We start from the raw sequence: 26,469 nt of genomic DNA, 5'->3' as shown, positions 1-26,469 counted from the left end.
AAAGATCATTCAATAAGTGGTCCTCATTAACTCCCTGAAAAAAATATACGCCAGACTCTTATTTCACATTATATGCCAAAATAAATTCCAGATGGATTAATGAATTAAGTGACAAAAATAAATCTGTGGAATGACTAGAAGAAAATGCAGGTGAGGATTTATTTGATTTCAAATAAGGGAAGTATAACTGTGCTAAGCATAACAGCAAAAGAAAAAAATTATAAAGAAAAAGATCAGGGGATTGGAGTATATAAAACTTAAAATTTGTTCATCAAAAATCAAAGAAAAATATGAATGATAAACTGGGACTATTGTTATAACCAATTAGAGTTAATACATGCTTTTTCTTAACATACAAAGAGGTTCCATAAAAAAAAAAAAGTAAATATCAGAAAATGAGCAAAGAGCATGACTGTGCAATTCACAAAGTAGACAAAGAACCAAAAGCCATATAAAAAAGTTAAAATCATTAGTAATCAATGCAATGAAAATTAAAATAATGGGGAACAATTTTTAAAAATCAATGTCCAGTGCAGATGAGAAGCAGGAGAAATAACATATTCATACATTCATATTGAGAATGTAAATTGGGACAAATTTTGTGGAAAGAAATTTAGAAGTGTGGATTGAAAGTCTTCAGTCTGGTCATAATATTTCTAGAACTTTACTTAAATAACCAGAATGCACAAATATTTATTTGCAAGAATACTTATTTTGGCCTTATTTTTAACAGTGGAAATTTGGAAGCAATTTGTGTATTTTAAAATAGGGAATTAATCAATCCCATCAATTATTTTACATGCACAGGCAGGTTACTATATAGCCATGAAATCTGATATTACAGAAGAATCATGACCAGGTGTATACTCAAGGTGTATTAGTGAGAACATCATTTACCAAGCAGACTAGAGTTTCTAATTAATTCTATAAAAGATAAAGAAGACTGAAAACATGTACATCAAAATGCTGACAGCAGATACTTCTGGATGGTTGAAATGGGGTGGGAGGAGGTATATGTACGGCAAGTGTTTTCATATACTTTCTATCTTTTCTTTACACTGGACGTGTGCCAGGTATGCTATCTGGACAGAAAGGCTTATCTTTTTACTGGACTCTCACCCAGAAGTTCTTTTTAAGACAGACACAGAACCTGGAAGCCACAAAGTAAAAGAAGGAGCAGTTTTTACCACAGATACTTTTAAATGTTAGTGGAGCAAAAGACATTACAAACAAAGTTGAAAGACAGATGACAGGCTAAGAGAGAATAATTGCAATACTTACTACAGACAAAAGTTAATACTGCTCATTCAGAAGCTCCCACAAAAAGACAATCCATTAGCAATATAAGGAGACAGCTTCAGACAAATCAAAGGAAAGGCTATCTAAGATTTTTTACAGCCACACACACATGCTTGAAACTATCTACATGACTGGTAATCAGGGAAATAACAATGAAAACAAAAAGGAGATCTTTTTTCCCTATTACATTGGAAAAACTGTCAAAGGATTGATAATATCTAGCTTTGGAAAAAGAGTGAAAGAATCTCCCTCTGTTGCTTTTGACAGAAGTGCAAATTGGTAACAACCCTTTTGGACCATTATTTTCTTCTACCTATCAAACATTAAATGCCTAAACAACGACCCCGCAAGCTCCCTCCTCAGAGATTTATTCTAATAAATGTGCAATGCTTCGGGACGTATGTGTAAAAAGTTGGTTCATTTTGCAGGGTTATGTGGAGTAGGAGAAAAATCAGGATAAGTTAAATGTACATCAGGAGGAGGATAGTTAAATAAATAATGGTGCAGCCATAGTATGAAGTGCAATGAAGCTGTCAGGAAGAATACAGGAGGGCTGTGCCTGACACGAGGCAAATCCACGCTGTGTCTCTGAGTAGCACAAGATGAGCTTGGAACGGTGGAGAGCCATGTTTCACTTTTATTTTAAAAATCCTGTGTGTGTTTATATTTGTATGTTTGTATATAATTGTTCATGTGTATGTACATAACACTAATGTTTATGTGTGTGTGTGATATCACACATTATACACACACACACACACACGTGTGTGTGTATATTTGCAAATATATATATTCGGGCAAGTTGCCTAACTTTTTCTGTGCCTCAGTTTCTTCATTTGTAAAATAGAGATCTTAATTATATATTGATCTTGTGTGTGTGTGTGTGTGTGTGTGTGTGTATGCACACACACACTATGTGTGTTTGCATAGGTCTAGAGAAAGGTCTATGAGGATATATACATATACACCAAGCTTTTATGAGAGATTAGGAGTGAAAAAGGGACATTTAATTTTACTGTCGCACTTCTGTTTTTGAGGGGTATGAACAAATTTTGTAATTAAAACAATGAGCATTTTTAAAAGGGACAAATGTGTGACTCTCCTCCATCCTTCCCCCTCCCCCCAAGCACGAGTCTCTCCATCCAGCCAAGTGGCCAGCTGGCACCGAGGGGGCAGAAAATACTCCACTGAGGCAGTCCATGCAGTGGGAATGAAGTGCCCCTGTGTGAGGGTCTGAAAATTTTAATTAAGTCTGCTCCAGGGTCCCTGTCTGACATGCTGTGGGCCCTTGGGAAGGTCACTACCTCTCTGGGCCACACCAGCGGTGTTCCCTGTGCTATTTGGCTGAAACATTTCCCACCCTCTGATTCACAATTCAGTGGACAATTCCTGAACGAGGGAGTGGGTGTCTAGGGTCAGGACACAGGGACCCTCCCCTAGGCTCCTCACTTTCCAAGGGTCTCCAAGGAGACCCCTGTAGGTTGTATTTCCTCATTTCCTGAGAACCAAAAGGGAGCCTCGCAAGGAAGAATCGGGTGTCTTTCCCCTCCTCCTCCCCTGCCCACCCCTGAGATCCTACTGCAGAGGAAAGGCCTGGGTAGGTATGGGGCCCAGGGGTCACATCTGGGAGTCCTGTGACCACAGGGTCTGTCCTCTCCTCTCTGCAGGATCGTGTGTGAGATGGGAGAGGCCAAGCCGAGCCAGCACGCAGGCTTCGTGGAGATCTGTGTGGCCGTGTGTCGGCCCGAGTTCATGGCCCGGTCCTCACAACTCTATTACTTCATGGTGAGTCCCATCCGTCGGTGACCTGACCAGCACAGGCTACAGACCTCGTGACCATGGTTGTTGCCCGGCTAGACCTCTGTGGGCAGACTCCAGGCTGCTTGTGGGAGTCTGTCTGGCAGTGTGAGAGCACAGCCCTCTAAATCTGAAAGGCTGGGTCCCAATCCAAACCTGCGGTGGCTGGCCCGGCCCCAGGGGAGCTGCTGTGGCTCCCAGGCCCAGGGCCCCCAGCTGGCCCAGTGGCAGCGTGGCCAGGCTGGGGTTTGAGCCCTGGCTCTGCTACCTACTCGCTGGGCAAACTTGGGTGAGTTCTTTAACCTTCCTGTGCCTCAGTGTCTTCATTTCTAAAACGGGGGTGATAATACTTACATCTACCCCATGGTATTGTTGTGAAAATTACACAAAATGGCTGTGTCACCTCTCTCATTTCTTGTACGGGTTCTGTGGCAGCCGGTGTTTCTACTATGGCCTGCCCTCTCCTTGTACACAGGCACCTGTCATTTCTATCCCAGAACCCACATTCATTCTGCCTTCCCCCCTCACCAGCACCCCTTCCCATGACCTCCTTAACCCCACCCCAAGCCCCACCTCACCAGCACCCCTTCCCATGACCTCCTTAATCCCACCCCAACCCCCACCTCACCAGCACCCCATCTCATGACCTTCTTAACCCAACCCCCACCTCACCAGCACCCCATCTCATGACCTTCTTTACCCAACCCCCACCTCACCAGCACCCTGTCCCATGACCTCCTTAACTCCACCTCAACCCCCACCTCACCAGCACCCCATCTCATGACCTTCTTTAGCCAACCCCCACCTCACCAGCACCCCTTCCCATGACCTCCTTAACCCAACCCCCACCTCACCAGCACCCCATCTCATGACCTTCTTTACCCAACCCCCACTTCACCAACACCCCGTCCCATGACCTCCTTAACCCCACCCCAATCCCCACCTCACCTGCACCCCTACCCCACCTTCCTTTCCCAGGGCTTGTCTCCAGACCTCACCCTGACCTCCACATCCCCTCCAGCCAGGACCCTCCCTGGCCCTGCAGAGGCGGCCCCTGGTGAGGGGCTCTGCGGGCTTGGGGCTCTCGGGACCTCTCAGCCTTGTCATGTCCGGCAGGTGTGCGGGAGGCATGGGCATCTCTGTTGCCTCTCACGCTGCCTCATTTTCAAAGTTTTGCCATCCGGTTGATTCTCGGGTTAATGACAGCCGTGATGGGGTAGTTTCCTCATTATTCTAAGCTGCTTTTGGAAGCTGGAAGCCTGAAGTGATGGATGGGCATCAAATGCTCCAGAACAGTCCAGGGGAGCCCACTTTCCACCCTCCGCCCCTTCCTCCCTCCTCTTTCATCTGCCTCCCTCCCCCTCCTCCTTCTTTCTCCATTCAGCTGACAACTCTTTAGCACCACCTGGCAGGATCCTTCTCATGAAATTGTTTGATAAATATTTGCTTAATTGGTTGAATTTCATAATTTAATTCGGTGGCCCCGGCTTGTGGGGGTTACAGTGATGACCCAGACCGGGCACAGTCCATCCCTCGGGGGCCTGAGGTCTAGAAGGAGAGGTATGGCGTACGTGCAGATGGGAATGGAGACGTGTGCATCAGACGCCCCTCCAGCCGGCGCCCGTGCTCTCTGCTCCCCCTCTACTCCTGAAAACCTCCCCTCCTTCTAAACACAGTTGGCTCTCACTGCACACGCAGGAGCTCACGTAGAAGAACACGCATGTGTAATGGATGGGTTTAATGGATGCGTAGGTTTACCTGGCTCTTTAGGATCTGTACCCCCACCTTCTTCTGAAAGGATTTGAGGAAGTTGCCAAGGGAAACCCAACACACGTGAAGGCAATCAGCGATAAATGTGTGTGTGTGTGTGTGTGTGTGTGTGTGTGTGTTGTGTATGGAGAGAGGGCATCTATACCGTACGTTATCTGTATGTATATACCCAGAAGTTGTTAATCCAGCAGAGTCGAGATACTGAGAGGGAGACTCAGACAACTGAGGCAGAGACGGAGACAGTGCTCCCCAAGTGTTTAGAGGTGTGGCATGGATGCCAAACTTGGGCACAAAATCCAGCTCAGAAATTACCTGGCCAAAGCAAGCGCTGGTCAGCCAGTCACCTGCCCTGCAGTTTGTTTTATGTATTGTTTATTTTTTAGAGGGAGAGAGAAAGAGAGGGCGCAAGTGAGCGAGGGGCAGACAGAGAGAAGGAGAGAGACAGAGAGGGGGAGAGAATCCTCAATCCTCCAAGCCCTGCTTGTGAGCCACTCCACACCTTCTCCGAATACCCAGCCCACAGCACCCATGGAAACTGGCTTACTGGGGATTCCATGGCATCTGCCTGCATGACACTCCGTGTTGCCTCTTGGAGCCCCTGCTCCCTCTGTCAGACCAGTAAGTCTTTGGAGATGAATCCCCGACTGTTTATTTCTTTGTTAGCCCCCATGGTGCTTAGACAGTTCTAAACCTTCCTACATGTTGGACTCTCCCAAGGAGCTTCAAACAAAATGCTCCAGAGCCCCCCTGAGCTAAATCACACACTACAGGTGGGGCACAAAACTCTCCGGGAGATTCCAACTCAGCCCAGCCTGAGGGCCACTGGCCTAGGAGAAACAATGTTTGTAGAACAGCTGCTGTGTGCCCGTTGATATCCGGTTCCAGGCTTAATTCTTACAAGGAGCCTATGTTGTAAACATTCAAAAGCCCCTTCGGCTCTCAGGTAAGGTCAGTCTTGCCTGCATGACAGTTTCTGCCCCAGAGCAGGATGTGGTTAGATGCAGGGCATCAAGGTGAGGCTTCATGGAAGAAACTGGATGGAAAGGCAGGATAGGATGTTCCGTGTGGATCTCGAGTAGTGGGAAGCTGTTCCCGGCATAAGATAGGAGTGCACCTAAAGATGGGAAAAGAAGGGAGGGAGAAGGAAGGGGGTCGATGGCAAGGGAAGAGGTTGGGACAGAAAGAGAAGTCAGTAAACAAAAGAGCTGTTGCCACAAGGCAAGAATGCACCGGCCCAGTGGGGCCCTGGGACTTGGCGGTTTGTGAGGGACTGTGCTGATGCCACGTGTCCACTGGGGAAGATGTTCAGGGAGGGGAATGATGCTGGGGAGCTCGGTCTCCTCCCCCGTCCCTCCTGTGCATTTAAGGGCCCAGTCATTGAGGCTACCCCCAGAACTCCTCAGGGTCCAGGGAGGGAATGAGGGGCAGAGGTTCCCATGAGTCTCAACTGAGAGGTGGGAAGAGACAGAGTGACCCTCTCTCCAGCATCTTGGAGCCCTCATAGCCTCCCCACACAGCTAGGCAGCTTGCAGGTGGCCCTACTTGGGCCCCACAGAGAAGCCCGTGACTCCTCTGGGGTCCTGGGACAGCTCGGGAACCCCTTCCCAGGGGTCCTCCGGAGACATGGGGCACGCGGGGGAGCCTCTTCTTCAGGGATGCCTCTCAGGACCTGGGGCATGCTGGGGAGCCCCCTTCTCTGTGCTGAGATTGGGAGTAAGGTTTGAGTCTGATTCAGTTTCCCTCCACAAATCAGGCCAGACTCTGATGTGTGGGTTTATTCACCCAAAAGCCAAAACCCGACCGCCAAGGCCAAGGGATCAGCATCCTTGGTCTCGTCACCCGTTCTGTCCCTAGAGATCTCCACGGAGGGAATCTTTCCCTTCCCTACCTCCATCCAGGAGCCAAGTGAAGGGGTGGCAAGTAATACAGAATTTGATTTCCCGTGCAAACCCGCCGTGAAATATTTATGAAGCATGGCTTGAATAATTAATAGTTTCTCACAACTTTAAAACATGTCTCAGTATCATCCACTCCTCACCCCCGCCCCCAGCCCGCCACTGCAGAGCCAACAAGGATTACTCCCTTCCACCCCTTCTAGAACCCCACCCACAGGCTGCCAGAGAGCCTCTTCTTCCCATGTTGCTGCCACCCCCATCTGTCTTAACCTGCCTGTTTTTTTACTTTATCTCCAGGCCCCCCCTTGCCTCGCACAGACAGCGCCCTCTTTCCCTTCCAGACAGTGGGACAAAGGCACCATGTGGGGGAGGTGACTGCAAGTTACAGAACCGGAAAACCGGCAGGCCCCTTTGAGATAACTATGTTTTGATCCAGCTCCCTGATTTTGTGATCAGAGAGGTTACATGGTTTGTCCGGAGTCCCACAGCATGATCTGGGCAGAGCTGTTCTCCACTCTTTCCACAGCCTCACCCCACCTGTGTCCCAGTCTCCATTTGAGCCAGCAGCAGCTCCAGAATGAGGGGTTCCCTAGCATTGTGGGTGCCAGGGGCTCGAGATCTGCAGGGACCCGGTGGGCAGATGGGCCCCACGTGTGGGGCGGACACTGGGCGGTGGGCAAGTGTCCCCGCGCCCCCCCCCCCCGCCCGCATACCTGCCAGCCTCACTGGGGCTTCTCCCCTCCTCCCGAGGTGTTAGTGAGGCCTCTCCCGGGGAGGTCGCCTGCGGGCTGGGAGCCCAGTAGGTTCAACTTTTGGTGCAGAATTCTTTAAGGGGCAGGGGAGAGCGAAATCTTCATTTAAATGCAGATACGGGCTTCTCACCTGGGACTGAGGAAAGTTTTTTTCCATTAAAATGCTAATGAAAGAGCAGAGCACAACTCCAAATCCTCAGCTCACAGGTGCCCCCTCCCCATCCTCACTCCATCCCTGACCCTTCTTCACTCCTCCCCCTGGGTTTCCCTGGGGCCCTCACCACCCATCGCTCAGGTCTCTGAGCGTTTGGACAGCTCTCTTAACAGGCCCGTGGAAGGAACAGGTCACCTTCCCAGAAGCACCCGAGACTGGAGAGGTGGTGGAGAACCAGAGCTCTGGAGTCAGATCTCAGATGTGCCACTTGTTAGCTGTGTGACCTCGGGAACTTTACTTAACATCTCTGATTTTTTTCTGTAAAATAGGTAATAATACCCACCTTGTAGAATTGACTGAGCAAATAAATTATATAGAGATGGATGAAGATATAAAGCGTGCCAGTTAAAACGTCAGCACATAGCAGCTGTTACTACTGTTATGAATATAGAGGTGTAAGCTCTCAGGGTCCAGAACGTCGCTTTCCCACACAAGCGTAATAAAATCTTCATGGGCTCTTTGGGAGGCCACCGTTACTGAGGATTCCAGAAGGCAGCTCCGGGGAGCGGGGTGCTGCCTCTCTTCAGACCCTGCCCCAGTTGTGTCTCAGGCCAGATCCTTTCCTGCACAGACGCTGACTCTCTCGGACCTGAAGCCCAAACGGGGGCCCATGTCGGGGGGCACCCAAGTGACCATCACGGGCACCAACCTGAACGCGGGCAGCAATGTGGTGGTGATGTTCGGGAAGCAGCCTTGCCTCTTCCACAGGTAACTCAGCTCAAGGCAGGCCTCAGGGGCCCGCAGCCCAGTGGGTGGGGCCGGTGGGGCAGCCTCAGGGCAGCAGACGACCAGGGCTAACCTCCTAGAAGTGCCTTCTCTTCCCTGAGAAAGTGGCCTTTCTCTTTGAGGGAGGATTTGATGGGCCGAACTGGCTGTGGATGTTTTTGCCTCAGTCTGGAGAACTGCCAGGCACCCCATTCATGCTGCTGCCCACCATTTAGCCTTTGTGCCCCTATACCAACCGCTGTGCAGAACCCTCCGGTTCCGCAGGACTCCCTGGGGAATCTAGAGCCCCTGCCTGCAGGCTAGCCTCTCTCCAGCGGCTGCAGAGCCCGCCAGGCCTGCCGAAATCTGCTAGGGGCCCCTACCCCAGCTGGCTGAGGTTCAACCTCCAAGGGCAGCCGACTTTCTCCCCCACTGATTCCACCATCCAGGCCCAAAAGGGCACACCTTCTGTAAGCCAGGAGCCTGGGGTATATAGGAGGGAGGTGGGAGGTTCTTCTGATGCAGGACTCAGATTTGGTGGGGACGTGACATTCTGCAGGAGAGGTTTTCCTGGGACAGAACTCTGCTGAGGGCTGTGACAGATCTGAAGTCAGGCCAGTGATCAAGAAAAAACTGTTCTGACACTTGCTAAAATGGTAAGGAAGAGTTCACTCAGGATTATTGTAATAGGCACCAAGAGTATCACAAGGGGGAAGGAAAGAAATCAGGTTTGACTCCAAATACGGCAAAGACATGGGGGGATTTATAGCCAAGCAGCATAGTGAGGGGGTCAGTGATGGCAAGTTACTAAGATGAATAGGAATAGGGAGATTCTTGCTAAACGGACTTAACAGGATTCTTGCCCAAGGCAGCCCAGGGTACTCAGGTATCAACTGGAGGGGGGTCGGGAGTTTTGACTTAGCAGGATTCTTGCTAAAAACGGGGCTTGACAGGCCCAGGACAGGGCCCAAGGATAAGGCCTTGTTGAAAAGAGGGCTCAGAGGAACCTGTCTACCGTTAGGTCAAGTCTTTGCAGTAGTGCCTGGAGCTTTATATCTGAGGCAGCGCTGACTTATTGCCTCTGAGGAGCCTGACGAACAGGGAGGGGTGGGAGGGCCCTGACCCGGACCCCTGTCCCCATCAACACCCGGAGCCCAGCTCCATGTCTGCCCTCCCTGCAGACGCTCTCCGTCCTACATCGTCTGCAACACCACATCCTCAGATGAAGTGCTAGAAATGAAGGTGATGGTGCAAGTGGACAAGGCCAGCATCCACCAGGACCTGTTCTTCCAGTATGTGGAGGACCCCACCATCGTGCGGATCGAGCCAGAGTGGAGCATAGTCAGGTAGGGGCAGCCCTGACCTCAATTTTCCTTCCTCAACTCTCAAGAGCCAAGGACAGTTCTGGGGCCCAGTTCTGCTTTGAGGACTGATGAGTCGGGGTTGACTCAGAGCACCCCCCAAATCAGACCTTCCTCCCAGGGCGCCCTCCTTCCACCGAGAGCACCTCTGAATGGGACCCGGCCCCTGAGGCCAAGCTCTGACCGGCAAGAGCCCGTGACCCCTAATCTGAGCATTGGTGGGTACACCCGGAGGAAATGATCCCGTCATAGTGACTGCTGAGGGGGTGCCAGTCCTCTTCCCCGGAACCTCCCTTCTGGCAAATATGGGCGATAATTCCAATCCTGCTGAGGGATGCAGGAGAAAGAGATCAGATCCAACTTCTTCTTGGCCTGCTCTTGAACAAAAACGTGCCCCGACCACCAGGGTGCAATTCAGATGTCTGTCCTCTGGGCTTCTGTAGCATCCTGCCATTCCTCTGTCCTGCTCTGTCATGACCCCGAGTTGTCTGCTTGCTTCGACCTTCCCTCTATTGCAAACTCCTCAAGGGCAGGGAGTAGATCTTGTTCCCTGCTCTTTTCCCGGGGGCCCAAAACAAGTATAGAGAGCGCATGTCCTAGGAGGGAGCCAGGTATGTGCTGTTACAGCAACACCCTCTAAGGCCACCTCTCACGCAGCCATTCGCAAGCTGACTTGTACCAGCTGCGTAACTTCCCGGCCTCCCCTCTGGAGAGATTCCCAGGGGGCTTTGGAAACTCCAGGATCCCTAGGGACCCTCCCAGTCCCCGCTTGGTGGGGCTGTGGAGTGTGGCATCTCCCTTCAGGGAGGGAGCACTGTTCCAGTCCCTGGGGGATACATTGTAATGGGAAGGCGATGCTAAGGGCATCCTGACACCAAGGGCCCTGCTGACCTTTGGGAAACTGCTGGGTCAGGGGCTGAGGTGGAATGGAACAGGCCTTGGGGTCAGAAGGAGTGGGCCCAGCCCAGCTCTGCTTCTAACCAGCCAAAATAACCAATCACCTTAAAGGTTACTTGACTTCTCTGGGCTCATGGTTTCTCCTCCATCAGCTCCCTCCTGGGGCACTGGGAGGGGTAAGCAGAACACATACGCACAGTGCAGTGCCTGGCCCAGCTCTCTCCCACTGCCCCTCACCCAGTCCTTAGCCCTCCGCACCGTGGGCTTCAGTTCTAGAGGACATCTGGCATCAGGGAAAGGGGGAACGCATAGAGATGTGGTCTCCCTGGCTGAAGCGGGGGTCAAGGACAAGTCCAGTACAGAGAACAATCTTTTAAACTGGGGTTGAGCAACCTCCAACCTGGGGGCCAGATCTGGCCATCTGCCTCCTTTTATAAATAAAGTTTTATTGGAACACAGCCATGCTCATTCATATATGTTTTGTCTGTAGCTGCTTTCTCAACACAACAGCAGAGATGAGTAATTGCAACAGACCATATGGCCTGGGAAGCCTAAAATATTTACTCTCTGGCCCTTTCCAGAAAAGTTTGCCACCCCCCGCCTTACAGCCACGAAAGGCAGCCTTTGCTGAGATTAGATGTGGTTGTCCTCAGCAGTTACCTCCTAAGACCCAAACTTTATAAGCTTTAGCCGTGATTTTAAAGTAGATGAATATGAGGCACAAAGAGGGGGGAAATAGTCTGTAGAAAGCTATTCTGGGATTTGCCCCCCGAGGCCCCGGAAAGTTGGTGTAGCCCTTTGCCTAGACAAACTCTACATCTCCCTAAGGAATTCACAGTCTGGGTTAATTCAGCTCTCCCTCATGTCATTGTCACAGAAGTAGAGGTGTTGTCCTTCCTGGCGCTCAGTAGTGGACCCTGTGTCACGTTCATAACAAGAGGGAGGTTGGAGGTTTGGGGCCTGCCAGCCGGCCCTAGAGTTTTTGCTGCAGTGAACAAATTCTCCGATGGGGTGGGGCTCTGCAGAGTGAGGCTTCAGACTGTTCCCAAGAGTCTGGGCTACTAAGGATCAGTGATGGGGGGCGGGTCCGTTGGTAAACGCGTGTTGAATTGGTGATGGAGAAGATTGGGAGATGGCCAGATAGCAGAATCCCTTTGTGGAACACCGCCATGGGCAGAAGAGCCCGTCTGGGTTTTACAGGAATCTCCCAGCATGCATGTGCATGTGTGTGTAGGCGCATGCTTGTGTGTGTGTGCACGTGTTGGGGGGGAGGGAGAGGGAGCAGGAGGGGCAGGTGGAGGGCGAGAGGAAGCCAGGGAATAACTGGGAGTGCAGAGATGAGCAGATGCATAGAGAGGTAGAAATGAATGTGGGTGACAGAGATTCTTTATTCGCCAAGCTTGTAACTGTTGCGGATGAAATTGTAGTAATTTCTGGGGAGGAGACAGTGCTCAGACCCTGGAGGGTCTGGTGGGGGGCGTCTTGGAGCAAGGCTCTCATTAGGCCAAGGCTAGTGTGAAAATCTCCCTGAGATCGGTGAGGGCTGGGGCAGACACACCAGGGGCTGCGGAGAAACATCTGGCTCCAGTCAGGAGGCTTCAGAGCCTCCACGGGTGTCCAAGCTCTCGATGAGCCCAGTGCTGGACAGCCGCAGACATCTGGGTATCACTGTCGTCCCCTTGGCTGCTGAGAGCTCATCCTTATCATTATTCAGTCAGTTTGTCATCATTGTCCCCGTGAACATTATCACGCCTCCTGGCTATCATTGTCTTTAATGTCAGAGCTCAGCCTGATTGATCATCATCATCATCTTCAAGTGCCTTTGCTATTCCTATCCCCGTGTTGACACGCCTCCTCCTTTCTTCCCCGGGCAGTGGAAACACACCCATCGCCGTATGGGGGACTCACCTGGACCTCATACAGAATCCCCAGATCCGTGCCAAGCATGGAGGGAAGGAGCACATCAATGTGAGTCCAGGGTGGGCAGGGAACATGGGCAGGAAGCATGAGCACCACTCAACATGTCCCGACGGGACCCAGACACCCTGGAGCACTGGGACGATGGGATGAGGGAGCAGACATGAGGGCATTTTCATACCTTGGGGTACAGGCACGGAAGAGCAGTCACTTCTGGGGGTTCTGGGGTTTCATATCCTCATTCCTCCACCTTTCAGACCTCCGGTGCTGCCCCTTAGCTTAGAGATCCCCTAGTCACTGCCACACCCGCTGTGGACAAAGCAGATCTAGATGTCACTGCAGAGTCTACTGCTTGAGTGCCCAGGTTGTGTGGTCGTGGCTGCGGAGGGGTGGCGGCCCAGGTCAGCACCATGCTGTTTGATGGCACTGGGGGGACCCTGGTGGGTGTGTTGGGGCTCTATGGGTTCAGGCGCTGCATAAGTCCCCCTTTCTGGCTCCTCCAGCTCTGTGAGGTCCTGAACGCCACTGAGATGACCTGCCAGGCTCCGGCCCTCGCTCTGGGGCCCGACCACCAGTCTGACCTGACCGAGAGGCCTGAGGAGTTTGGCTTCATCCTGGACAACGTCCAGTCCCTGCTAATCCTCAACAAGACCAACTTCACCTACTATCCCAACCCCGTGTTTGAGGCCTTCGGGCCCTCAGGAGTCCTGGAGCTCAAGCCTGGCACTCCCATCATCCTGAAGGTAGAGTGAGGTGGTGGGCGGGAGGTGGGAAGCCGGGAGGCTGCTGCATGGAATGGGGATGCTTTTCAAGTGCCAGAGAAAGGCCAGAAGTCATGGGCTCCGGCCCAATTTCATGACCGCCGTCCCTAGCGGAGGTTGTGTCATAGTCCAGAGCGTGGAAAACACTGCCTCCGAGTTTGTATTGGGAGGCGAACTCTCTTTACAGGCCGTAGAGACCTGATCGGGGCAGCTGGACCCATCCTGGCCATCTGCCTCCCAGGTTTCCTGTGTCCCCCGAGTCCAGGACCTGGGAGGTCAAAGGCGCACACTGCTTCCTCCCGTGTAGCCCTTTGCAAACCACAGCATAGGGTTTCTTTGGAGCATGGGTAGCAAATTAATTTTAACTCCTGTGACAATTTCAATCAATTGGTACCGATTGACTGTAGCTCTGTGTTGAGAGGGATTCTGAGGCTGCACTCGGATGAGCTCAAAAGAGTGCCCCGATCACTGACTCCCCACCGAGGAAAGGGGAATGGCAGTGTATGTGCCACAAAGCTTTTGGACTTGTTGTGGAAGGTGGCCTCTCCACCAGCTCGCCAGCAGGATGGGACCTCTGGGTGGGAGACGTGGCAGCCAGCCAGGAGCTATGATGCTGACTCTGGGGTGGGAACCGAGGCTCTCCTGTCCCTCCAGGGCAAGAACCTGATCCCACCGGTGGCTGGGGGTAATGTGAAGCTGAACTACACCGTGCTGGTTGGGGAGAAGCCGTGCACGGTGACGGTGTCGGATGTGCAGCTGCTCTGCGAGTCCCCCAACCTCATCGGCAGGCACAAAGTGATGGTGAGGCCGACGGGGCCCCGATCTGGATGGGGCGGGCACTTAGGGATGCGAGAGTGTGAGCGGACTAGCTCCATGCTGGGCTGCCAGGGCTTTCCGGGAGGCGATTCTGGCCCGCTCGGAACTTCCTTCGTGGCCACCCATCACCCCTTGTTCCTTCTCTCTGTCATGCTTCCCACCTCCTTCTTGTGCATTGTCATTCTTTCCTGACGCTGGTGCTACAATAAAGGCCATGCAAAACATCTCTAGGGATGTGCTGCATGGCCTGTTACAGGCTAGAGACCCTTCCAGGAGAGCACCGTTGTTGGCCCCAGGAGGGCCATAATATGCTCTGCCTCAGTCTTCCAATCCTTATGATGGAATGAATCTCAGGGAGCGGTCATTGAAGACGTGTCAGACTTCTTTAGGTCCCAGTCGTGGGCTGTTTCCTTATGAAGATGGACGACATTAGTCCCGGCTGAGGGAATTTGCAGCTTCCCGTCTGCGGGGGTGGCCTGCTCTGAGCCATCCGGACCCATCCCCAGGCCCCCACACACCCTCTCCTCTGTTCCAACCCGCGGCGGTTTTCCTCCCTCGAGCCCTTTCCTTCATCCTGCCCCGGGGCTGCTTCCCCAGGGTGCTCTGTACCCGCTCCCAGCTTCCTCTCGCGTGCTGTGCCCCCAGGCCCGAGTCGGTGGCATGGAGTACTCCCCGGGGATGGTGTACGTGGCCCCGGACAGCCCGCTCAGCCTGCCCGCCATCGTCAGCATCGCCGTGGCAGGCGGCCTCCTGGTCATCTTCATCGTAGCCGTCCTCATCGCCTACAAACGCAAGTCCCGCGAAAGTGACCTCACGCTGAAGCGGCTGCAGATGCAAATGGACAACCTGGAGTCGCGTGTGGCCCTGGAGTGCAAAGAAGGTACTGGAGGACCGGGGACCATCCCCCCGCCCCGAGTCTGTGCGCGTGCGCCTCACACAGGGCAGCGGGCTGGGCACCTGCAGGCCGCACTGGGGGCCGGGTGTCTAACTCTGCTCTCCGAGCCTGTATCCAGACAGATCCCTTATCCCAGCAGACCCACCCCTTCCCGGGCGAGGCCGCCCTCCCCTCCCTCCAGGTGCCCCCTTCCCCTCTTTCCCCAGGTCAGGCTGGGATCATCCTAAGCTCCGTGAGAGCAGTTTCCAGCTCAGAATCCTGGCCGCCGGGGTTTTATGCTCTCCTGTTGGGGACACCTTGGGGTGTCTTGACATGACACATTCAGCAACCTGCAGCTCCCTTCCTTGAGGAGGAAGGTACGGCTGTAGGGCTGATTTGAGATGTAGAAGGAAGAGGGTTTCCCAGCCTGTATGTTTAAAAATTATCAACACCGCCATGATGTGAAATCAGCTGCGCTAAACCCAAGAAGGAAATTTAGGAGTCAGACTCTTGTCGCCTGCCAGATATCATGATATCATTTCGTGAGTCACCCTGGGAGGGTCTGAGTGGATTCTTTGCCGTGGATTTATTCTCCGAGCCAATCCGGCCTGTACCTGGGGCTGTCCCATCCCCACTAGGGAAGCCGCAGCTCCCTCTGATGGGGAAGTGGGCCCATCCCGTCCCCTCAGTACATCCTTAGCTGTCAACACTGGCATCTGCCTTGTGGGACTGTTAATTACTGCCTTTTATTATATTTACGCTGCTTAATTTTTTTCTCCGCAATGTACTCTTCCCTCTAATTAGGTGTAGTGATTAGAATCTCTTTTATGTGTGGCAGGCACGAGGCTTTGAATGTTGGAGGCGCTTAGTGACTTGAAGGAAAGCTGCAGACAGATTAAAAAACCACCCCCCTCCTTCTCCTCTCCGCCAGCTGAGCACCCCCAACGGGGAGCGGGCAGAGAGGAGAATGTGAAGCCAGGTTCCTCTCAGAAAGTTCTGGAGAAGGAGGAATTAGCAGTCAGGGAGTCCAGCCGAAGAGGGTCAGCGGAGGCGCCAGGAGAGGACCTTGGCTTCTGGCTCGGGAGAGAGCTCTCCTGCGTGAGTGAGACGAGAGAGGTGTAGAGCAAAGTACACGGAGATTCGCCATGGAAGTATTCGTCGGGGGTGCCCAGAGCTGGCTCTGGAACATGTAAGGGGCAGCTTGGGTTCGGGGAAGGTGACTCCCCAAAGACTTGAGAGTAAGCCGGGACGTCACCCACACGCAAACCCAGACCCTGCGCCGGCCTGGCCTCTTGAGACATAAACACACACACGCGTGCTTACACGGCCACAGCAACTCACTGACATGCACACACACCCAGACGGTCACTCACGCACACACTCACTAATGCCCACGCACACATTGCACACATTCCCACAAACACACACGCGTTCCTCACTCAGGACATACATGAATGTTCACCAGTGCTTTCGGTGACAGCACGTGCCAGACGTCTTACCGAGTCCTCCTCCTGCACACGTGTGCACACACACTGGTGTGAGTTCTACTTGGAGGCGTTACGGTTGCTCTGCCTTTGGAGTCGTTCGCCTTGGCAGGGCCCCCCCACCCCCCCTGTGTCAGTGTGACCGGGGGTGCGGACGGAGAGCAGTGCAGGGGAGGTCTGGAACAGCCTCTCCAGGGGCCCGGGTGGGGTCCTCACGATTCCGTCAAATGAGAAGCAAATGAGAAGCCTCGAGGCCTGGAGACCCAAGGTCCGTGGGCCCAAGTTGGCACTGTGGGGTGCAGTGGGGCCCCCGTCCACAGTGCCTGGGGCAGCCGTGTTGTGTTTGTGTCGTGTGATCAGTAGAGCCCACAGAATACTGTTTTCCCATTCTTGTGTTTATGGAAATCGTAAGAAGTATCGTTTCATCGGTGCCCACTGGCTGTGTTAATCCACGCTGGTTGTCTGTGAACGTGCGTGTGTCTCACGCATGCATGCACGCGAGTACGTGTGCGTGTGCCCTGGAGGAAGACGGAGCAGGGGGACATTTCTGACGGCCATCCCGGGGCAGAGGGTGGCCTGGGAGGAGGGCTGTGCTCAGGACAGAGTGTGGCCGCAGCTTTGGCGCTGTGTGACCACCTGGGCCGTGTGCTAGACTTCCTTGGGGGCAGGAAGGAAGGGCGTCTTGCAGCTCCATGACCATCTGGAGGCCTGAGCTGCCTCCACAGACAGCAGTGCCCACATGCAGACCATAATTCACCGTGGAGTGGCATCACCTTGAGGAAGGAAAGACAAAGATACACCCTGCATATCTATCCAGAAGGAATACAGTAATGTGGCAGAGCCTTCGTCTTGGCCCCATTGGATGGTTTGTGGTGTGAAGGCTCCAGTGAGCTGTGTGGCCCAGAACTAGGACTGCAGAAGAAATTGTTTTTCACTTTTATAAGAAAGCCCACTATAAAACGCAGAATTAGGAATAGACCCTCCACCACTGGAACCTCTCCCCTCCCTCCCCCGTCCTTTGACGTCCCCCCTACCCCCCAGCATATTCTGTAAACCAAAACCATTCAGGCCCCAGCAGCAGGACAAATCTGTGGACAGCCACCCCCACCCATGCTTTGGAAGGGATTTGGCCCAAGACAAGCCTCCTTGTGACACATTCTATCTCTCCTTCCTATATCATTCACCCCAGCTACTTAAAACATCCCACGTTATTCCTGCACACCTGCAGCCTATTGCCCGTGTCTCCTAAAGGCCTGGGTGGGGGTTCTGAGCCTCAGACTCGGGGCCCACCCCAGCCAGCAGTCTCACGGGCTTCCCTTTGTACCAGCTTTTGCCGAGCTGCAGACGGACATCCATGAGCTGACCAGTGACCTGGACGGAGCTGGGATCCCCTTCCTGGATTACAGAACGTACACCATGCGGGTGCTGTTCCCAGGGATTGAAGACCATCCTGTGCTCCGAGACCTCGAGGTGAGAAGTAGGACCCGTAACCAAGCCTTCCCCATCAAGGTGCTAGTGCAGAGAAAGGTGTCGGTGACCTGCAAATGCAGCCACCTCATCGGGAGGTGAGAAAGCTGAGGCCAGGGAGGGGATGTGACTTGCCCAAGGCTTCCCCCTACCCCCTGCTTGTCAACGGCAGCCAGCCCGTCCCTCGGGAGGAAATGGGGACGAGCCAGGGAGCCATCTGAGCAGAGATGGGAGTAGATTTGGGTTCTAGGGGTCATGGAGCCCTTGAGAATTGAATGGAAGTTGAAGAAAAACTGTACATATACACAAAAACAACACATCTGGCAGCTAATGTAACGAGCTCACGGACTCCTGTTTAGGAAACTCCCATGATGTAAGGGATTTCACCACATAGTTGGTGCTCAATAAATACATGTGGAAAAAATAAGTGATGTGCTGGGAAGGGGGGGGTGGAAGCGTGAATGATAAGAATATAACTGTCTTTTGTACCAGCAGGACCTCATCTTTTGAACATTTTATCACTTCCTGTCTAGCATAGTATCTGGCTTATGCATATATTCATACTGTGCTTTGTTCCGAAAGGGATTTCGGATGACTTATCAAGATAAATACCAGAGAAAAGTGAAAAATATAAATGAGGAAACCAGGGCAAAATAATAATCGTAAGGCATAATCGCTGTTAGCGGGCTGCCGACTAAGCTCCCGGTCCAGTTGTAAGTACTTCTTCATACGTGTGTGCGGATTTACTATCTCACAAGCAGTCGGAAGAAGTCGCGCTTCTTTGAGAGGCAGCAAAACTAAAGGCACAGAGAACTCCGGGGCCACGCAGCTGGGAGGGGGTGGCACCAGGATTTGAGTCCTGCAGTTAGACTTCAGGGTCTGTGCTCCCAATGATGAGTCTTTGCACGTCACTGTCGTGCCTTCGGGCTCTGGATACTTATTAGGACGGATCAAAACTCTCCAGGCAAAGCAACAGTAGAGATTAAGGCTAATTCCAAGACTTATGTCGTGCATAACATAACAACAGACGCCTCGCTCGGGGGTTGCACGGGTTTGCAGGTACCGACCCCTGCGGGAACATCTACACAGTTGTTCAAGGGGGTGGAGACGCTGTGCGTCTCTACAGAAAACACAGCAAGTCCCCAGGGACTTTGGGGCCCATATGCATTTCTCCATAATTGTTGAATAAATTGTGTGCCTGTGTGTGTGTGTGTGCGCACGTGTGCACACTTCTATAATGAGGGCACAGTCACTTCTGTCTGGAGGAGGGTCCCCTCGGCTCCTCAGTGGATAGATACCAAGAGGCACTTCCAAAGGCCGTAGGTGGTAGGCTCTGTGTCCTCACTGATAACGCACCTCTGCTCCGTGTGCACATCTGCTCTTGTGTGGACACGTATAAGGTATACAGGTGTGTCGTATAAACAAATGAAAACATCGGCTATATCATGATACGCTCTTCCTTTTCTTGGTCTCACCCTTTTTTCTAAATGAATATTATCTTGTTTATTAATGTGTTTACTTGTTTACAGTTCATATCTCTGTAACCCCCTCCCCCCACACAGGCTGCATTCGAGCAATAACCGTGTTTATTTTATAGACGTTAATACCAGAACACCAGGTGGCACCAATTTGGTGAATGAAAGAAGTCACTCTATAGCCTAAGACATATAAAATCCACAATTGTTTATGAAATTAAAGCACCATACCTGTGAGTTGACATTTTAAAAGGCTATAGGTCTTAGATCTAGCAAAATAAAGTATTATAGTTGACATATGGCTCTGGTAAGTTAACAAATAATTGTTTAAAAATATCATTTGGGGGCGCCTGGGTGGCTTAGTTGGTTGAGCATCTGATTCTTTTTTTTTTTTTAATCCAAGTTAGTTAACATGTAGTGTAATGATGATTTCAGGAATAGAATTTAGTGATTCATTACTTATATACAACCCTCAGTGCTCATCCCAACAAGCGCCCTCCTTAATGCACATCGCCATTGAGCCCTCCCCCCACCCAACACCCCACCAGCCGCCCTCAGTGTGTTCTCTGTATTTCTTATTGTTTGTCTCCCTCTCTGTGTTTATCTTATTTTTGCTTCCCTTCCCTTATGTTCATCTATTGTGTTTCTTAAATTCTGCATATGAGTGAAATCATACGATATCTGTCCTTCTCTGCCTTGGTCTCACTCTTCACGCCTATGCCCCTCTCTCATTCTCATTCACTTTTCTCTTACATTTATACTTTTTCCAGCCTCATTTTTCACCTGCTTCAAACTACTAGGGTGTTAGTCCATGGAAGAGTACGCACTTTCCACATTCATTTGCATCTCCAGGGATTCTCAGACTCTCAAGCCTGGCTTGGCACGAGTTTAACACACAGACTAGGGCAGTACGTTCCCAAGGACTGCCCGAGGTGGTGGCAGGAGAGTTATAGGGCTCCTTCTCCTACAGGAACGCATGGGCAGTTGTGCAGGTTGAACACTGTAGTGCTCCAGATGGCATCATTCATATGCAGCACCTTTGGGGTTGTTCAGTGCACAACCTGCTTCACTGTCTACAGCAGCCCTCTTTACCTAGGACCAGAATACAAATGATTCCCTCTCATTGCCCTTCTTAATTGTACCAAGCCTCTCGCTGAAAGCTGTTGGAGTCCCTAGCTGCCCTGCCGGGCTGTAACTACCTGAGATGCTCTCTGGGTAGATACCCCGCCCCGGTTCCGACGGCCCCAGTATAAATCACATCATACCCTACCACGGCCTTACTCCTCATCTGGCACGTTCAAGTTTCCCCTCCAACCTGAGTCTTCTCTCTTCTTTGCCTTTATCATGAGGACAGACTCGCAGCTCCCACCCTCCTGCTCACGAAGGAGTTACAGCCACCTGCACCAACTTCCTGAGTGGGAGCCCACACAGGACAGCTCACTGTCACGTACACTCTGCTTCACACAGGGCACGTGGCTCTTCTTTGTTTGAGTGGTGGTAAAATAAGCATAACATGAAGTTTGCTATTTCAACCATTTTTTACATGTTCGGGGCCATTAAGTACGTTCCCACTGTGGTCCAGCCATCCCCACCATCCATCTCCAGGATGTTTTCATCTTCCCCACTAAACACTAACTTCCCATTTGCCCTCCCTCAGAAACCCCCATTCGATTTTCTGTCTCTATGAACTTGACTGCTCAGCGTCCCTCGTGTAAGTGGAAACACACAGGATTTGTCCTTTGGGGACCGGTTTATTTCATTTAGCAGAATGTTTTCAAGGTTCATCCATATCGTAGCATGTGGTAGAATTTCTTTTCTTTTTAAGGCTGAACAATAGTCCGTTGTGTGCGTAGACCACATTTTGTTTATCCGTCCATCTGTCAGTAGGCACAAGGGTCACTTCCACCTTTTGTCTGTTGTGAATAATGCAGCTAAGAACGTGGGTATACAAGTACCTGCTGGAGCTCCCGCCCCTGGTCTTTTGGGTATATGCTCAGAACATATGACTCTTCATTTCTGTTAAACTCACTAATTAATTGACAGAAGTCAACTTTTACCATCCCACATTAGCCTGGGGCCATATGAGATCCAGCATCCTAGGCAAGACCCTGGGATTTTGCCCGGATTATTCTGATTTGCTTCCAGCCCCACCTTGCCACTGAAATAGTTTCTCCCTGTTGGCTTTCCTAGTATGGAAATATTCCCAGGGAAGCCACTGATAATCTAAAGCGATGTTTCCTGACCTTTCCAGCCACTGGAATCGATGCCCACTGATTGGGCATGAGCAGTAGATGTGTGTGAAGGAGGAGTTATCCTCTGGCTCTATCTGTCCTGGACTTAGCCCTGGGTGAAGGGATGGCATGTGGTTAGGGGGCTGCCCAGGCACTGGGGACACACCAATCCTTTAAAGACAGAGAGCAGACAGTAACCACACGCCCCGTTTTCAACCTATCCTTGTCTCCTAAACTTTAACCTGTTGGGTTACAATTAAAATTTACTATCCGGTTTTTAACTCACAAGCTTCAACTAAACTGTCGAACCATCTGGTGAATAAAGAAAGTCTTGTTTCAGAGTGACGTTTGCTTAGGGAGCTGGTTGGGGGGAGGTGGCAAGTTACAAAGGGGAATTGTGCTGAATACTCTTCTTCACCGAGACACTTCACCTCTATTGCCCCCTTCATCAAGTGGGGAGAAAATTCCTACCTTCTCCACCCCCCAGACACTGGGCTGATGTATTCAATGTCTTAGAAACTCCTGGGCAAGAGGGATGGGTGAAAAGCAGCCAGTGGAAGAGGAGAGGCAGGTAATAAAACTGCCGTTAAGTGCACACTATGTGTGCCAAGCACTTTACATACATTATCTTATTTAATGCTCATAAAACATTATGACATGGGCACTCATATTCTCATTTTACAGATGAGGCAATAGAGCCCAGAGGTGACAGGGCTTTCCTCCATGTGTGAGTCAGTGAGTCTTTCTGATTCCAAAACCCACGCTGCTGACGGGGTTCACCCCACAGCTGGCTTTGCTAACCCTTCCTCCCCAGGGCCTCAGTCCTTGGTGCCCCGGAGGCGTGTGCAGCCAAGGCAAGAAGTGCAAAGCACGCCCTCTCCCCAGACCTGCCCTTTGGCCAGCGCTGTGCCCTCTTCCTCCTGGTGCCAGACCCGGACGTGACTCCCCTGCCCTCGATGGCCAACCTGAGTTGCCAGGAGGCCCTGCGTGGGAGGCTGCAGGGGAGACTCAGGGCTGTCTCTCGGTCACCTCCTAGGCCCAGGGGGAAGACTAGGTGTGGTGAAGGACGGGCAGATGGATGGGGACTCGGAAGCCAAACAAGCTTGGGTTTGGAAGCCCAGCACCATCCCGCACCAGCTGGCTGGCCTTTGGAAGCCCGCGGTATCTTCTCTGAGAGGCGGTTAAGAGGACACCCTCACCCTTGCGAGGTCCTTAAAGGCTTAGATGGAGCCATGATCGCAGTGTGCCAGCACCGGGCATTGCACGTGCTGGGTGCCTCGGAAGTGGCATTATCTATCAGCAGTAGAACGAGTTGTGGGCATGTTGCTCCGGCGGGGCGGGACGGGGGAGGGGTGGGTAGGGATTGAAGGACAGAGGAGGTAAAACGTGCCCACGTGTGTTGGAGGCCGTCACAGGGCGAGGAGGGAGGTCGGCGGGACACAGACGGCTGGGTAGACTGAGGCCAGGCTGACAGCAAGGTGAGGCTGTCTCATACCCTTGTCTTTCCCTTGTCAGCCCCTGTGGAGAGGGGAACTGGGGATCCGGGCAGGATGCCAGCTGAGATCGGGCCCACCTTGGGGAATGAGGAGTTTGCCAAGGGCAGCTGGGCCGAGAGCCGGGACAAGCGGGGCCCCGGCTCTGGCGAGTTCGCATCTCTCTCCTGAGTACCGCCTTCCCACATGGCCTTCCGGAGGGGCCTCCTGCTGACCATCCAAGGGCAGGCAGGGGCCTGCCCCGTCTCTGCCTCCTCCAGGGCCTCGCCTCGAGCCTGGGACACAGGGGAGCTCAGGCAGTGAGCGGCGTGAACATTCCAGCTCTGTGCCTGCCACCTCCTTGGACCTTGGGCACACAGCGTTTCTCCGCTGCCTGCATCTTCCCCAGTTTAAAACTTCTGGAGTAGAGTGGGATGCAGTTGCTACCATTCGGGAAAGGTGACTGTGTGTCAGGCCCTGCACTGCCAAGGTTTTCGCGCACCTTCTTCTTCAGGGCTCACACCAGCCCCCCGAGATGGCAGGATGCAGTGCTGGCTGCCTGGGTGCCGTCCCGGCTCTGACACTCCTGTGTCTTGGGATCCCGGGAAAGTTCCTCACTGTCACGAGGCCCTGGGATATTAACGGTACCCAGCTCATAGGGGGTCACGTGGAATAAATGGGTCAACATTTCTCAAGCATGTAGAGCCGTGCTCAGCAAAGTATGGTCTACAGACACATTAGCTGGAGTACCTTCGTTGCGCTGTTGGAGGAATGGAGCCTTCTCAGGGTCCCCGACTAGTCTATGGCTGTGACAGTGAACCCAAGCTTGACCCTCCCCGAAACTGCTGGCTTCACTGCTGCCCACAGGACGCTCCTTCTCCAAGACCCCCGCGGGGGGGGGGGGGAACAACCCTCCACACGGCACCTCGTTTGAATGTCCCTGCTCCTCCCGCGCCCCACTCCACGACACGGGTGCCCTGCTCTGTTCTCCGAGGGCTTCACCTTGAGGGCAGAGGCTGCGCTTTATTTGTTAAGCAACCTTCTTGCTATAATGAAAGAACACCTACAGAGCAAGGCACACGTTGTCGGGACACAGCCCAGTGCATTTTCCCTGAGTGAACACAGCCAGCAGGCCAGCACGCAGATCAGGAAGCTGAACCCTACCGGCCCTCCACAAACGTCCCCGGGTGCCCCCTTCCAGTCACCGCCACCCCCGAGAATAACCATTTTCCTGCCACCGTTTTCTTATGAATCTTTATGTAAATGGTACTACACGGTATGCCCTCTTCTTCCTGACTTTTTTTCATTCCGTTGTCTGCAAGATGCATCTGTGCTACCGTGAGTGGTAGAAAGCCCTTCACTGCCGCGGCCGTGTGGCTTCCCGCTGGGCGAATACACCGCACTTCCTGGAGCCGCTCGCTGTTGCCGGGCACCCGGCTGATTCCAGTCTGGGGCCCTGACACGCAGAGCTGTGGGGCCCGCCTGGTGCATCTCAGAGATGCGTTCTCCAGTTCTCCATGCCTCCTCGCCCAGTGGCTGGCTGGTGTGAGCTGGGTAGACCCTGCCCCCCCTGCCGGCCTCTGCTGGTGGACAGAGGACGCGGGCAGGAAGATGAAACCTCCTTCCCCGTCTTCCTCCCGTTTCCCTGGGTGCGGCAGGGTCTCAGAAGGGTCTCTGAGAAAACATCAGATGCTAGGGTCTGTGGGGCTTAATCTTCTTTCTTTAGGTGAATCACCTTGGGGCCCCAGAGAAGTTGCGGGACCTGCCAGAGGTCCCACGGGGTGGCGGAGTCAGAGCCTGTGTGGACCCCGAAGTCCTGACTCTGAGGCCACTGGTCTGTCAACAGGATCCCCGTGGCCAGAGAAGGGTCAGCATGAGGACAGGTGGAGGCTCAGGTGTGACCACCCCTCCGGGAGGCCCCCGGGGGCTGTCCGTCATGCTCATGCGCCCTGGCGCAGGGCCCCCCACCCGCCCTGTGCTGCCGTCAGGGACGAGCTCGCGCTCAGCAGCGGACTCAGATCCCAGCGTGGCCATTATCACTCAGGGTGCCTTCTCTCTGTGCCCCACTGATTCACCTCCAAACAAGAGGCAGTGAGCCGCACGTGGGTTAAGGAAATAGCTGGCACGGTGCCCGGGGCCAGATGAGGGCAGGGTCCACAGCGTGCGGCACCCACCCCGTGGGGAGGCCCCTGGGCCCGGCTGGCCTCCGCCTCACATTGGCGGTCGGCAGTCAGGACTCCCCCGGGGGCTCCTCCGCAGGTCCCGGGCTACCGGCAGGAGCGCGTGGAGAAGGGCCTGAAGCTCTTTGCCCAGCTCATCAACAACAAGGTGTTCCTGCTGTCCTTCATCCGCACCCTGGAGTCCCAGCGAAGCTTTTCCATGCGCGACCGCGGCAACGTGGCCTCGCTCATCATGACGGTGCTGCAGAGCAAGCTGGAGTACGCGACCGACGTGCTGAAGCAGCTGCTGGCCGACCTCATCGACAAGAACCTGGAGAGCAAGAACCACCCCAAGCTGCTGCTCAGGAGGTGAGGGCCTGGCCGGGCGGGCGGCAGGGGGCGGAGGTCGGAGAGGGCCCCTGCCCAGCCCAGCCCACTTGGCCTGGATCTCATGCCTTCTGGGGAGACGGGGGGCAGAGCTCCCAGGAGGAGCAGCCAAGTCCCGCCAAGCTCAGGAACCAACCTGCCCAGAGACCAGGGCGCACCCCATGCCCTTTTGGAAGAACCCGTCCATCCCGGCCCGTCCACTTGCCCTGCTGCTTCTCTTTCACCCTCTAATTCCGCTCTGCCTTCTTCTCTCTCCGTCCTTACCCTTCCCTGGTTACAGCCCTTTCTACCGGAGTTCTTCTCTCGTGGAATCTTCAGAGGTCACTTGCCCAGCCCCCGGCCTTATCTAAATCAGAACATGAGTTAGGAGAGATACCCCAGGGCCTCTCTGGGGACCGTCCTCACCATCTTAAGACTGGAAACTTTAGGGGCGCCTGGGTGGCTCAGTCGGCCAAGTGTCCGACTCTTGATTTTGGTTCAGGTCATGAGCTCATGGCTCGTGAGTTGGAGCCCTGCGTCGGGCTCAGCGAGAGCAGTGCGGAGCCTGCTTGGGATCTTCTCTCCTTCTCTCTCTGTGTCTCCCCTGCTCGCTCTGTCTCTCTCAAAATAAATAAGTAGACGTTAAAAAAGATTGGAGACTTTGGCCCTGGCCCCTCTCACTGCTGTGAGCACCACAGCAGCGAAGCCACTGGGAGCTTCTCGGTAACACAGAATCTCAGGGCCCAGCCCACAGCCT

The 26,469-nt window shown here is 53.1% G+C and overlaps 1 protein-coding gene across 1 annotated transcript in view; it reads left to right on the top strand.

Moving 5' to 3' along the window:
- The window catches only part of PLXNA4 (plexin A4), a 178,573-nt gene that overhangs the window by 115,539 nt on the left and 36,565 nt on the right, over positions 1–26,469 (top strand). The window contains exons 13-21 of the mRNA XM_047095252.1: positions 2,967–3,084; positions 8,299–8,435; positions 9,614–9,778; positions 12,565–12,658; positions 13,111–13,350; positions 14,023–14,169; positions 14,830–15,064; positions 17,870–18,012; positions 25,447–25,715. Of these exons, the coding sequence (XP_046951208.1) occupies positions 2,967–3,084; positions 8,299–8,435; positions 9,614–9,778; positions 12,565–12,658; positions 13,111–13,350; positions 14,023–14,169; positions 14,830–15,064; positions 17,870–18,012; positions 25,447–25,715 (1,548 nt within the window). The remainder of the gene's footprint in view (positions 1–2,966; positions 3,085–8,298; positions 8,436–9,613; positions 9,779–12,564; positions 12,659–13,110; positions 13,351–14,022; positions 14,170–14,829; positions 15,065–17,869; positions 18,013–25,446; positions 25,716–26,469) is intronic.

This window comes from Lynx rufus, unplaced genomic scaffold, assembly GCF_022079265.1.
Source record: "Lynx rufus isolate CCGP_SWC_20201006 ecotype Redwood Valley unplaced genomic scaffold, mLynRuf1.p SCAF_4, whole genome shotgun sequence".
Taxonomy (NCBI): Eukaryota; Metazoa; Chordata; class Mammalia; order Carnivora; family Felidae; genus Lynx; species Lynx rufus.
The sequence above is the reverse complement of the archived record's forward strand: the minus strand, read 5'-3'. Positions and strand labels throughout refer to the sequence as shown.